General features: G+C 39.5%; 1 protein-coding gene across 1 annotated transcript; it reads right to left on the bottom strand.

Annotated features, from left to right (window-relative positions):
• Positions 1 to 3,628: 3,628 nt before the first annotated feature.
• Positions 3,629 to 13,965, bottom strand: ZFAND1 (zinc finger AN1-type containing 1). Its single transcript, XM_050333149.1, has 8 exons — positions 13,860 to 13,965; positions 12,757 to 12,799; positions 11,082 to 11,121; positions 10,548 to 10,675; positions 10,371 to 10,462; positions 9,446 to 9,570; positions 4,329 to 4,484; positions 3,629 to 4,185 (listed from the first exon to the last, which is right to left on the bottom strand). Exons 1-8 carry the CDS (start codon positions 13,912 to 13,914, stop codon positions 4,015 to 4,017), a joined length of 810 nt encoding a protein of 269 aa, XP_050189106.1. The 5' UTR covers positions 13,915 to 13,965; the 3' UTR covers positions 3,629 to 4,014.
• Between the last annotated feature and the right edge of the window lie 300 nt (positions 13,966 to 14,265).

Here is a 14,265-nt window from a genome sequence, read left to right as displayed (position 1 = left end):
TAGAGATGGAAAATGCTAAAAATAAAAGTATGAGAGATTACTGCCTGCTTTGTTAGTGTGATATATTGTATTTTGTTTACTACAGCATTGCCCAGCTGGTCTAATGGCTCACATATCCAAGAAGAATTGAGCTGTCAGTATTAAATGCAAGCAAACTGTTGTTTCCAAACTGTGTTGCGTATATTACAAATTTATTCCAGGCAACTTTGTAGCAGTGTTTGAACTGGAACAAGACCGGGAGCTGCTACCAGAAGCATGTTTGCAAAGCTTTGACCTCTTGCATTCTCTAATATTACTGTACAGATAGAACAACCAAAAAGCTTGATATTGACCTATTTTAGTATTTGGCTGAAAATACTGTTTATTTTAAAATCATTATGTATTTCTTTCAACAAATTCTTCTTCTCGTTTAAGTAACTTTGCATACATTTTCTTTGCAACTACTAGAAGTGAGGTTAAACATTTTATTTATTAACTTTGAATTAAAACAATTCAGCACATTCTAAACACAGGGCTGTAAAATTAACAGTGGTTTCAAATGTCAAATGTTTCTCCAAAGAGTTTTATTATTTTTTTCAAAACAATTGTTTAACTTTCCCTATGAAAATGTGCTAAGATAATAAGCTTTAGAAAAAAACCAAAAAAAATATATATGCTAAGTAAAGATATGCTAGAGTCTAAAAGGGTAAAATGTGAGCAATTCTAGCCTAGGCAAGATAGTGAGGCTCTGGGAAAGTGTCTGCTTTTGTTCCTAGTACAATTGTTTAGGGTAGATTTTTCACCTCTCCTCAATTATTTACTTGTCAGACTAGCTTAATTTGGTTTTGGTTCTCAGTTTCTAAAAACTAAGTGAAATTAGCTTCTAGTACAATCATAGACACATTTCTGGAATAAGATGAATGTGAAAACTTTTTGGAGTCTTATCAACTGTGACTTGCCATGTTTGTATTGTCATTACAGGCTGCTAGCCCTCAGCAATTGCTGGCGATTGATGAAAGCAATTATCCTGGTAAAACCTTTGAGGTCTCCCCAAAGATTTATTTGCTGTATCCCAAGTCTATCTTCCCTTTATCCACAACAAATGTTATTTCAATTATTTTGCCTTTAACTGCTAATGCAGAAAAATCAGGGGCAGGAGAAAGGGTGTAAGTAGAGAATGAGGATTTTCTGATGAAAAAAAAAAAAAGACCCTGTTGCGTAGCAGCATTTTCCACTTGCTTTTGTAACAACAGTGCAGGGAGCAAGTTCTGTTTAGGGCTCTTCCCCAAATCACTGGTCCCACAAAGATGGTTGGCCTCTTACTGCATATTCCATACAACAGCAGCCTAAGATGCAAAGAAAGATGAATAGAAAATTGAAAGGGAAATGGAGGAAAAGAAATAACAAGAGAAAAAGGAACTGTTCCTCTTGTACTCGAAGGGAAGATAACAGCAGGAGACAGGCCAGAGAAATGCCCCTATAATTTCTGCTGCCAGGAAACAAACACTTAAAAAATATCCAGCCACTGAAAACCCTTTCCTTCATGGAAACCATAAACATCTCCCTTTCTGTGACATTCATACCAAATCCAGTAAAATAATTTATCAATTCCCAAGTCATGTTAAAACTACAGTAAAGAGTACCATAAAGCAAAACGAGAAACAACTAACAGTGACATGCTTACTGGGATCTTTTTGGGTTTTTATGCAAGTCAAATCAATACATAATAATCCTACAGATATTCCTAAATTGTTACAAAGGAACTATTGCTTAGTAGTAATGAAAACCACAACACTTTAGACCCCTTGAACAAGACCACATTACTGTTATGCCAAATGGGGCAGTACCTTTGAAAAAGATGCCAGATTCCCCTTACATTGTGATATTTTTTTTTTTATTGCAGCTGTTCCTAGAATGTGTATATCACACGTCTGTTTGTCTTCAAACTGTTATAAATGAACCACAAACTAACGTGGACAGTGTTTTTAGGCAAGCACATAGTGGAGAAAAACGTGGACACTTTTTCTCAGTTAGTGAACGTGGTAACTGAATGAGCCCAACGACCAAATCCAGATCTGGTGAATGCCCAAGTGACTGTGGTGAATTGTGTTTCTACTTTCCTGTCTGAGTCGTACATCTCTCCACCTCATGCCAGCTCTCTGAACTGAAACTACATTTCTCACAGGACCACCAATATTCCTTAACCTTATGTCCCCTGCCCTCTTCATAGAATTTTTCCCCTCTTCTGTGTATGTCCTGCAGTGGCAGGACAATGTACTTGGAATGCATCATATTGACATTTTTGAACAATGTAGACGTCCATCTCCTTGTGGCCCAGTTACACCTCCAGGTGTCACTGAGTACATTCAGTCCTGGTGCACGTAGAAGCTGGAACATCCTTGCAAACACGAGAATAGCACACAAAGACAGTTGCCTGAAAGAAAGTGCCCCATTGTCTAAAAAAGAAAGGTAGCTCTTCCCTTTTCAAACTTATTTAAAGGTGAGTCACAGTGATCAAGCAGTGAGTCACACTGTGGAAGACAGAGATTTCTCCCCCTTGGTCTGAATACTGTGCTCTAATCACAAGCCACTAGGTCATCTCAGTAGCAATGGATCACACCTTCCATGCTGCAGCTAAAAATCTTGCTAAGCCTCTTTAGTATCCAGTGAATAGGTTTGCTTCAGTAGTTCATTCACTCTGCACAGCCCCAGAGAGCAGCAGAAACACACTACAGCTTTGCAAATAAGGCTTGTGCTTTCCACTGCTCTGTTCACATCTGTTCATCCACTGTCCTTTTCTTGGAGAATATTGACAGAATAGTTGTAAACAGGTGAAAGCAAATTGGAAGGATTAGTCTTGAATGGGTTCTACTCCTCTAGCTTAAACAGAGACAGGCTCAAGGCCACTGGATGACAAGTTTATGTTGTAACGGGTCTGTTCAGAAAGGTAAAGCAAGGCTCTCTGATTACACATCAGGACTTACAGTTAGAGGAGTGCTGGCCCTACTATTTGTGTGGCACATTATGTGGTTTTGTGTTTCAGCAATTCAAAACAGATGTGACTGTGATGAAAACGATCTCATGGTTCTTACTTCCTATGTTCACTTTGAATTTTCAATCCAGCTTTGAAGGAGATCCAAAATCTGGAGTACATCAACTACTGATATTATGAATTGCCTTCTTAATGAGCAACAAACAGGACACCAACAATTGTATAGGTCATTCTTATTCACTCAGAGGTGTAACTTCTTTATGTACAATCACTGTAAATAACCACTTTAAATCTTAATAAATCACCTTGCTGACTGCTGAAGAGGATTTACCTAAGATTGGAAGTGCCCAGATGATACTCCAAGCTGTTAAAATGCTACGCTTTTAGTTAAATTATATTTCTTTCTCTGTGACCATATTTCTTCCTGTTTTACACAGGAATTAGAAAAGGAAAATTTTAAGTCCTCTTTTTATCCCCCATCTAATCACACAATGAGATTTGCACACACAAGGATGACATCTGTGTGGATTTACTTTTGCTTCAGAAAGTTTTCCTTCTAAAAGTCACTAAGCTATTATGAGAAGAAAGTGTGGATGTGGAATATGGATAGTGCTGGTTTCCAAACTCAATGAAATCTGTTCCTGTAGACATAGAAAAGATGCTGCAATAGTGTAATGTATTTCTTTCCTTCAGAGAACTGATACACTGCAAGTTTACATTTTCATTATTTATTTATACATACTGTCCCCGACATTTACACAAAAATAAATATAAAAATTAAGAAAACATTCTTGATATTATACAGCTCAATAGAGCAAGAAGTTATTCTAGAATGGAAATATCTGTAATATTAGTTATTATAATAACTAATTTTCCTTTCATGAATTTGTTCTTCTGTCAGTCAAGCAACCTGGAAATTGATGGGAACTGTCTTTAAAACTGAGGAGATTCTGGCATACCAGTGATTTTAAAAGAAAACTGGATTTGCTCAAATACCATGCTTCTAAAAAATCTTGCCTTTTTTTTTTTTTTGTAATAATTTACTAACTAAAGTATGACTCTGTATCTTCTATAAATAGAACATCATAATCAAGATACTCCAGAATTATATTTCCTCCGTTGTACAGTGGATAGTCTTTATCAGATAGCCAGTGTTCCAGTGTATGTTCAAATGGCAAGGCTTCTCCAGAGGCAGTATGGCATAATCTCAATTTCTGTAAGACAAATAGCACAGAAGTTAACATCAAGATTTGCCTATCCAAGATGAAAGACATGGGGTGGAAGAGGGACCAAAAGGCTAAAGAAAATTAAAATCAAAGTGCAACAATCTGGAAAATGTTTGTTATTACTGATTTACCTGGGATGTTGATTTGTTGTTGTCATTTTTAAGGCTTGCTAAGGAAGCTGCAAAATCTACTACTTTGCCAATACTCCACTTACTGCAAAAGAACATAGGTTTGCTTTTCTCTTTGTTCCCCTTTGGTAAAAATACTTGAAAGTAAATTCTTTCTGTCTAGAAAAACATGACAAATAAAACAAAATTATTCACAGAAGAAAGAGGCAATTCCAGTCATACACATATAATAGTTTTGCAGTAAAAAACTTCAGTCATAAAATTACCAACTGAAACTTGTTCTATTCCATCAGGACCATTTTACTGCAGAATATAAATGACTGAGAGACTGAGATCATCAAATCCAATCCTCTCCAGCTGCAGGCACGTATATGATGGACTGTAAGTCTAAAAGGTGAAGAGACCATCTTTTGCCATGAGTCCTACAGCTACACTGTTATATATAGACAGGAAAAGGTATCTGCCCTCGGGAAAAAAAGGTGAGTTTTAATAAGCAGTAGTGGCTTTTGGCAGCAGTACAGTGTCTCAAATTGGAATGCAAAAGCAGTTAGAACAACTCCCTGAACAAGAATCTGGTCATAGTCAGCTAATCCTTTACCTGGTTTTCCTCGTTTTATGTACTAAAAACTCTTCCTTCTGACTGAAACATTTGTTTAAGAAATTTCAAGAGTAACATAAGAGAGATTTTGAACAGGACTGGGACAATCTCTTCTTCAGATTTATTTAAAGAGAAGACATAGAGCAAGCATGACTGCTACATTCATCAGGTAGGACTGCCCTTGCTGAATCCAAGCCAGACACTATCAAACATGACAGAAGTCTCTTTTTAAGGGTTTTATTTATGCCTTCCCTAGAAACATAGAACTACCCCAGTTATGTTCATAAAACTGAATCTGAATTTCAACTTGTGCATTTTCCTCAAAATCTAAGTGTGCTTGAGAAAAATCTTCAACATCCAGTAATATTACAAAGGGGCAAAGGAAGCAGGACCTGAATCTTGCTCAAATGTAAATGACCAGAACTTCTAGAACAGCCAATAAAACAGCCCTCCTATTATGGACATGTGCTAACATCACTCAATTGCTACCAGTGCCCCAGCACATTCCTAGTTGGTCCTCCAGTTCTAAGGATGATAAGATAGTTTCCCACAGTTCACAGGAACTTAATTCCCAAACCAGTTAATTCTACTGTTGCATCCCTGTAACTACAGGATATGCCTCCTGAAATTTCTTTGTCATATTCAAGAAAATACTGACCAATCAGGGACACAATAACTAACAATTCCATAGCATGGCCCTCCTGTTTTGAGCTGGTCAGTCTCCAGAGGGACAACGCTCATGAGGTCTGATATCAAAAGAAGCAATCACTGGCAAAAAGCTGATCTGAACAAAGAGGTCAGAGAAATGATATTTCTAAGATAGCAGGATTTTCCTGAACATAGAGTAAGAAAGGTGAGGAAGGACACTCTGGTGTCACATGGTCCAAAATCATGCTTAAATCAGGGGGAAATTTAAAGCTGGACTTGACTAAAAAGGTTGGTAAGAGGTTGCTCCAAGTCAGATTCAATCAAGTCTTGAATTCATCTCAAAGATGTTGATTCCACAAATTTTCAGAACGGCTTGTTCCAAAGTCTGACCATCCTCACTTTGTGATTTTTCTTCATAATACCTTAATTGGAATTTCACAAACATTGCAGCCTGTGCCCATTGACCCTGTCCTTTTGCTGTGCACCTCTAAGATAAATGTGTCAATCTTCTCTACATTGTGATAAGAGAACTAATATGCCTAAAAGGCATTCCAGAAACCTCATATTTAAAAAAATCTGTCATCAAACTAGAACAATCTAGGCAGAAAAAAGCTAAAAGCAGTCTAGGAAGCAATTTGAGAGGTGCTGAAGGATAACATACTTAATTGATCAGTGTTACAATTATTGATATTCTAGATGATTAAACATGGATGATTAAACAATTAATATCCAGGAAAAAATGTCTGGTAAGAGAAATTAGCGTACAGGAATTTGTGGTACACTATTTAGTTTACTGACTTTGGAATTAGGAAGCAACTTTAATTTTTTTTTATATATATTGAGAATGGTTTTTAAAGTTATGTTCCACAATATCTGAAATTACTTGCTTTCCCTCTAGCCCATATTTATTACAGTGGTACTACTTGTGAAGAATGCTACTGGAAGGTCTTTGTATTATGACATCTTCCTCAGCAGAGTTATGTGGTTTCTAAACAAGTATAAAGAAAGAAATTCATAAGAAGACTCAGCAATCAAATAGCTGTTGTTGTGTGGGGTTTTTTGTTTGTTTTTGTTGTTTTTTTTAAATATATAATTAAATTCCAGTGTATCTGGAATTTCAGGGTATCTGGAAGTGTTTAAGGCCACACTGGATGGGGCCCTGGATGGTGGCATGGTGGAAGGTGTCCTTGCCCATGGCAGAGGGGTTGGAGCTAGATGATCTTTGAAGTCCCTTCCAACCCAAAGCATTCTATGGTTCTGTGATATTATGAAATATACTCTACTAAGATAAAACCTAATAATAATACCATCATACAGAATGTTTTCAGTATTCTAAAAACAATATAACAGGCTTAAACTTGGTGGGCTCCAACACAGCAATGTGGCAAAAAAGTAATCTAAATACAGTTGTTTTAAGAGGATGCATAAGTGCAGATCTAAAGTGAAACCCTTGATGAAAGAACCAAGGTATTTCTAAACCCAACATAACATGGCATGCGAAAATACCTGAACACCAGGTGTGACTGACCTTGACAGTAAAAAGCAACAAGTAATCTCTGAAAAACTACAAAAATCAAAGAAAGTAAAGGCTTCACAGTTTACCTACCGAAAAACTACAGTTGCTAGTGAAGGACAGAGAAAAGGAGGAAAAACTATCCACAACTCTACCTAGTACCCCTTCCATAAATGGAAACTCCTTTAAACCACAAGGATATCCTAACTTATCTCTCCTACTAGAGAGCAGTATCAGGGAAACCAAGTGAAGGGATCAGACTGGCAGAGGTACAAGTGGCCCTACTCTCTGCCACTTGAGGCCATAGTAAACAATAAATTAAAGACTGATTTCTTCATGGATAGTGGAGCACAACTATTCATTATTGAAGCAGAATCCTGTCCTGGAGCTATCCCACTGAAACATCAGAAAATATTACTAACTGGAGTAAATGGAGCTTCTTATTCAAGAAGCTAAGGTAAAATTAGAACTTCCTTTTGTCTCTCTCCATCCCCCAAAAATAGCAAATGCAACCAGGAAACCTAAATAAGTTTGGTATGGCTGTTCTGTGGGCTGGATTCAGAGCAACACCAACTGGGCTATTGAAACAACTGATGAAGAAAGAATGCCAGGGCCCCAGACAAAAGGTCACCTTTTTGAGGGACCAAATGGATTGTGGGCAGTAAATAAGTCCCCTGGTCCACTTGGCAAATTGTTAAGTTGGACTTCCCCTCCTGAACACCCAAGGGGTGGCGTTATATCCTTACTGGAGTTAAAATAAGGTAGTTTTTCTTGCTGGAAAGCTGATGGTTTTACCACTCTGGCAGGATTTGATCTATGGTTTGCTGACACTCCCATGCCCTCTGCTGTGCAGTTTGATAATGGCATTCATCAAAAAAAAAAAAAATTAAAAATCCAGGAATGGTGTGAAGACCATGGAATTGTCTGGGTCCAGTTCCACCTGTCCTACAGACTTCAAAGTAACAGTGCAGTTGAGAAGTGGAAAAGCCTACTAAAATGAGCTCTAGGGCAAAGTTTCCATAGAGGAAAATGCAGTAAAGTCCTACTTAAATCTGTTAGATGCTTAAATAAGCAGACACCCACCAGATGCACGGTAGAACAAGCTCATTTTCTTCCTGTCTAACCAATAAAATGCCTAAACTTTCCCCCATCAGTCCATCATTTTTCTCAGGGTGACAATGTTCTTAGTAACTACCCTATGATGCCTAAAATATCTGTCACTTTACTAACTCCTTGAGTACAGGGCACATGGAAAACTTTATAAATGCAGACTTCCTTTAACTTTCACTGAGGTTTGGGTAGTTCTCAAGAATAAGAGATTTCCTAATGTTTCAGGTGATGAATGATAACTTTGATAGATTCTTTAGCCTGAACAAACCTGGAGTGTGCCCAAGGAATCGTGACTTCACCTTCGTAGAAACCTCAGCTGTAAAAAGATGATCACAATATCCACTGTATTTTACTGACCTTATGTGTACCTCCTTCCTCTCTGTTTCAAGAATGGGATGATAACTGTGTCATTCAGTTTATGAAGTTCATTTCTTAAATGGGTTTTTTACACATACAAATTGTATTGTTTACAACACCCTCCATCTTCAGATGCTGATACTGGATGGGTAGATGAACCTGCTCCTTAAACACCTTATTACCAACCTAAGTTGGTACCTACTTACTCCCCAACTCTCCAAATTATCAAACTCAAATGGTTAAGGCACATTCTCATGATAAAAATACATGGTACACTGCAAATGCCCCAACATATACATTCAGTCTGGGTGGGAAAACCAAGCAATTACATGTTTTGAGTCTAGATGATCACTCAAATATTACAATAGCAAGCCAAATATTAAGATTTGACCCAATGAACCAATCTGCAGAGGGTCCAGGTGATTAGGAACCATAAGCAGCTAAGATGTGTTATACAATTCTGTGCTATGCTACTTATAAAACTGTTACAGTGATTCTAAAAATCCTGTTCTACTCTAATAATAAAGTTCTTTGCTCTGCTGATCATGAAATTCTGATAAAATAATAAAGTTTTAATGCAATTTAAAGCTGTCATCATTCTACCAAGGAAAAGAACCTGTCTGTCCCCACAGTGTTGAGTGACAGCCATGTGTCAGGAAAATACATTTCTACTATAAAATAAAAAAATTGACCCAAACTCCACACAGACATCTTACAACAGACATAAGACTAGTGAGAGTGCTTTTGGGGACCAGGCTGAAATATACATATGTGATTGTGGTATTTAAAAATTAAATCCAAAACCAAACTGAAGGAACTAGATGAAGATTGAGAAATTTAGAGAATTTTCCATTTCCTCTGAAAATTCAATTATTGAAAACAAACATCACTGACCTGAGGTAAGGCCTTGTCCCCACATGCATGCATTTTCAGTTTCATTAATGCCACTTTTGCTGCAGTCTCACTGTTTTTTGCTCCTTTGCGTTTTTTGCTTTTTGCTTCCTCACTTTTTTTAGAATCTGAGAACAATATTATTCCTATTAGTGCAATGATTCAGATTGTTTCCTGAACATATCTTAGAATTAGCCTTTTGGGCCTCACTGTATCTCCAAGGTTCCCATCCCTTTCATGTCCATTCATGTCCTCCCAAGGTCATCTACCAGATACTCCTATTCAAGAGTATTTGGAATTGTTACAGCTCTAGCAGAACTCCTTTAGACTGAAAAGCAGATGAACACTGTCATGATGTACACACAGGCTGCAAGAGCCAAATAGAATTCAATACAATTCAAAAATTTCAACAACTGTGGCCGGCACAGCATTCGTATGACAGCAGTTTCAAGCCCTCCTTTCTACACAACCCCACTGTCCCGTTGGGCAGTTTTGTTTATTCTCTTTCCCATCCTCGAACTTTTTTAAAATCTGCAAAACATAACATTATAGGATCACTTTTTTTTTTGCCGTTTTTGTTGTGTAGGTGAAATCCTAACAGACTGGCATGCACACCCAATGCAATTGCATTATTTGCACATGAATCAATATGTAAATAATAATGACTAGGTACAGTTCATTACATTATAGTATTTGTAGAAGACAATACTTCTGAAAGAAACCTGAGTCCTATTTAATCTTTAAAGATTCTCTTCGTACTGTTGCTTCGCTTCAGCATAGATGAACAGTATTACATGTGAGTTTAGGGCTATTTAACCAAGGAACCCCCATCTTTTCTTATTTGGTTGAACCTGACCCCTTCAGAGGAGGTCAGAAGTTCAAATAGTCTTCTGAAGAAACTGCAGAATATGTATTCTGCTGTACTTGCCTATAATATCTTTAACTAGCTGCTGGGTGGTAGCCATTCGAGGTTTCGGCGTGTCCAGCTTCTCACATTCATGGTCTGATTGATGGCGATGTCTGTAAACAACAGCATAAAACTTTTAATACCTTCTCCATACTCTAATGAATGGGTATTTATGTTTAAACACTCTGTTCCACTCACCTTAGGCAAAAATGTTTTTCGCAGAAGGGACATAAAACTGGCAAAAGCTCCTTTCCATTACAGTCCTTGTATGAGCATGGGTAAGACCTGTGCTGGTCAGGTTTTACAGAATTGTTTCTTATATTCACCTAGGCATTAGTACAAAATATTCTGTGTAAATAAACAGACACTACAGATACAAGTCACCACCCATCTTTCCCAAAGAACTGTCCTAGCTCTCCATTCTATTCTCCTATTTTTGTCCTGGTTATGTTTAGCTCAGAGTTAGATATAGAACCATTACTCTACTCAGACTCAATTTACTTCCGAGAGGCAGAAAAAGAGTAAATTCATTTTTTTAAGCTTTTCACATTCACAGTTAAATAATGCATACTTATATATGTATTCATCTCACTTGTAGCAAGCATGGGTAGAGCCCCTCTCAAATCTTTGTTTGCAAAGCCTAGCCATGATATGTATTCATCTAGTCTGAAAATACACAGCTAAGTTGTATGGAATTTTAATTCTAAGGCAGGTCATATATTATTAGATTACCTCAGAACACCCATGAGCATCCCGGCTCCTGTGCTGAAGGCTTTGTGGAAAAAGAAGAAAAAGAAACATTTCAGGAAAAGAAAACCATATATGAAAACATTTAACTATTTAAAGAGTGATCTGATCAGTTTTATCATGAGAACACTTCAATTAGATAATGAATCTTCTACAAAGTTTGTTCTAACCTAGGAACTTCACGTCTTGAATGACTGACTGATCATACTCTTCCTCAGTTTGTAAAACATTTAGCTCTTGGAACTTAGGCCTCAAGTAAACAAACCATTTCAAGAGAATAAGGACATTAGTATGCTTAAGAATTCAGCTCAAAGCAACTTCAACTTGCGCCTTTCCATTTTAATGGATTTTCACTCACCATCCACAACAGCAGAAATCTCTTGAGGGCTTATGACATTTTAGAGGTGAAATCTGCCCTCGGTCTACCTGAGTTTAACTCAGTTGCCCTCTGCTAATCTGAAGTGTAAATCAAAGTGCAGGCCCCAATTTCAACCTTAGAAGAAACTTCAAATTTTTTTCTGGAACTAAAAATGACAAGCTTACTCATCGAGTTGACCTTGGGAAGCCCGTAGATGTGGTGTTTTGCATTTCAGCAAAGCTTTTGACACTGTCTCTCACAGCATCTCTCTGGACAAAAAGTCCTGCACACACTTAGACAATTCGATGGGTGGCTGATGGTTTGGGCTCAAAGAGTTATAATAAATGCAATTGCATCAGGCTGATGGCCAGTCACCAGCAGAGTTCCCATAGCTCAGTTTTAGGGCCAGTGCTCTTTAATATTTTATAAGTGATCCAGACACAAATTAAGTTTGCCACCAATACTAAACTAGGAGTAGCTGTGGAGCCCTGGAGGGTGAAGTCTTACAGACAGATTCTCGATAAACTAGAGACCTGGGCAGTCGCCAACTGCATGAAATTTAACAAGAGCAAGTGCAGGATTCTTCACCTGGGATGAGGTAATCCTGGTTATACATACAAACTGGGGGATGAGAGGCTGGAAAGCAGCCCTGCAGAAAGAGATCTCTGGGTTTGGGTCGATGGCAAGTTGAACACGAGCCAACAATGTGCCATGGCAGCCAAAAGGGCCAACCATGTTCTGGGGAACACCAAGCACAGCATTCCTGGGTGACTATCCCAGCTGTACAGTGCACTTGTGCAGCCTCACCTTGAGTACTGTGAGCAGTTTTTGGTACCACAATATAGGAAGGGTGTCAGACTATTAGAGTGTGTTTAGAGAGTGACCAAGATGGTGAAGGGCCTCAAGGGCCAGACTTAGGAGGAACAACTGAGGTCACTTGGTTTGTTCATCTTGGAAAAGACAAGGCTGAGGGTGACCTCATCACAGCTTCCTCAAGGGGGGCAGCAGAGTGGAAGGTGCTGAGCTCCTCTCTGGTGCCAGTACCAACATGAGGAAATGGAAAGAAGGTGCATCATGGGAAGTTGATGTTGAATATTTGGAAAAGGTTCTTCACTGAGAGGGTGGTGGGCATTGGAACAGGCTCCTCAGGGAAGTGGTGACAGCACCAAACCTGTCAGAGTTCAAGGAGTGTCTGAATGACACTTAGTCGTATGGTTTAGTTTTAGTCCTGTGCGAAGCAGGGAGTTGGACTTGTTGATTCTTATAGGATCCTTCCAATTTGAGGTACTCTAATGAGCTTACCAAAAGACACCTGAACAGCCATCACATATAAAGGGGAGAAAATCTGAAACAAAGAGATTTGTTTTCAGTTAGACAGCACTGTTTTTGTTTTGCTAGTAGTTTCTAGCTTAATTTTCATGGTTACCTTTTGCTTCCCTATACCATAGCATAGGTATCTTTACAAGGATATTCAGCAACTGCATCTACACTTTACCTAGAAGTGGCTTTTGTAATACAGTTACACTGCTAACTTCCCCAATCACTAGTACAGAAAACATATGAGTATCTAAATTATACTTACATACATTCCAGAAGTTGAAATTAGGCTTTAAATTAAAATTTTTTAAAATATCAAACTTTGATACTGGAACATTTGGCTAGCCATCAAACTTACCAGTTAAGTTATGCTAAAAATTTAATTTATTGTGAGACTACTCAGAATACTATGTACTGACATTGGACAACTTACATTTTTATTTTACAGGTTGCCAACTGGAGGAGATGGCTCTTTTAAAAGGGATAGCATCTCCTCCATTTGACAGGGCATGATGATCCTGCCCCTTCTTCTCTATCCTTCATATCATATCATATCATACATAGCATCCTTGTAATTTAAATTGCATGTATGTACACACCCCCTACTTACTGCATCAGTTCTTATATATAAAATCACTTTGTTGTCCGCTGAACTCAACCACATCACCAATGGCAGCAAATGCCCTCTACTCTAGCCCATTACTTCACTTCTCCATCCTTCAGATTTGATGTTAGGAGACTACCATGAAACTGGATTACAGAGCTCAGGTCACGACGATCTCAGTCACTTCATCCCTGAGACCGAGTGGTCCCATCAGAAAGCCTTCGTTACAAGCTGTTTTGCTGTCTCTTTCTGAGAGATCACATTTTCAGTGACACTTTCCGAGATCACTGAAGGCAAGTAAGGAGGAGGATCGGGAAAGCAGGGGAATTAACCACAAAGGGATACAGCCGAGACGACAGGCCCCGACACTGGGCCGCGGAAGGGCTGCAGCAGCACGGAGGACTCCCCGAGCAGGAGGGAAGCACCACACAAGCCCCGCACCGCCCCTGCTCACCACCCCCGCCTCCGCCGCGCTGTCCCTTACCGAGCTGGCGGCAGTCGGGCACCCCGCAGTGCTGCCCCAGCTCCAGCTCCGCCATGGCCGCGGGACGCTGGGGGCGGGCGGGGGGGCGGAGGAGCGGCGGCGACGGGCGGGGCCGCGCTGGGGAGGGGCCGGCGGGACCCGCCCCGGGGCGGGGATGGTGAGAGTCTGTCCGCCTGCTCCAAGCGGGAGTCGCAGCACAGACGGGCTGAGTTGGCTCCGTAGGATCGGGAGGTGGCACAGCGCCGGCAGGCGCTGCTGCCTTGCCGGCTTCGGCAGAACCTGCGCTGACGAGGCCATGTCGGCGCCTCAGATTCCAGTGAGCCCAGAGCCGCGGCTGGTGCTCCTTGGGCTGTTACAGGGGAAAACATGTCTCGTGTCTTGTTTCTGTCGCTGTTTGCGTCGTCCT

The sequence above is a fragment of the Myiozetetes cayanensis genome, unplaced genomic scaffold, assembly GCF_022539395.1.
Source record: "Myiozetetes cayanensis isolate MyiCay16 unplaced genomic scaffold, myiCay2020 scf1, whole genome shotgun sequence".
Classification (NCBI taxonomy): domain Eukaryota; kingdom Metazoa; phylum Chordata; class Aves; order Passeriformes; family Tyrannidae; genus Myiozetetes; species Myiozetetes cayanensis.
This window is presented reverse-complemented; position numbering and strand designations above follow the sequence as displayed.

What these genes read in the sequence shown, in the direction of transcription:
- ZFAND1 (XM_050333149.1), bottom strand. Translation starts at nt 13,914, where the DNA reads ATGGCGGAGCTGGAGCTGGGGCAGCACTGCGGGGTGCCCGACTGCCGC. An exon ending in GCCCGACTGCCGCCAGCTCG is followed by an intron (nt 12,800 to 13,859) that starts GTAAGGGACAGC and finishes TCTTTGTTTCAG; the next exon opens with ATTTTCTCCCCTTTATATGT. An exon ending in GCTAGTTAAAGATATTATAG is followed by an intron (nt 9,571 to 10,370) that starts GCAAGTACAGCA and finishes TATTGTTCTCAG; the next exon opens with ATTCTAAAAAAAGTGAGGAA.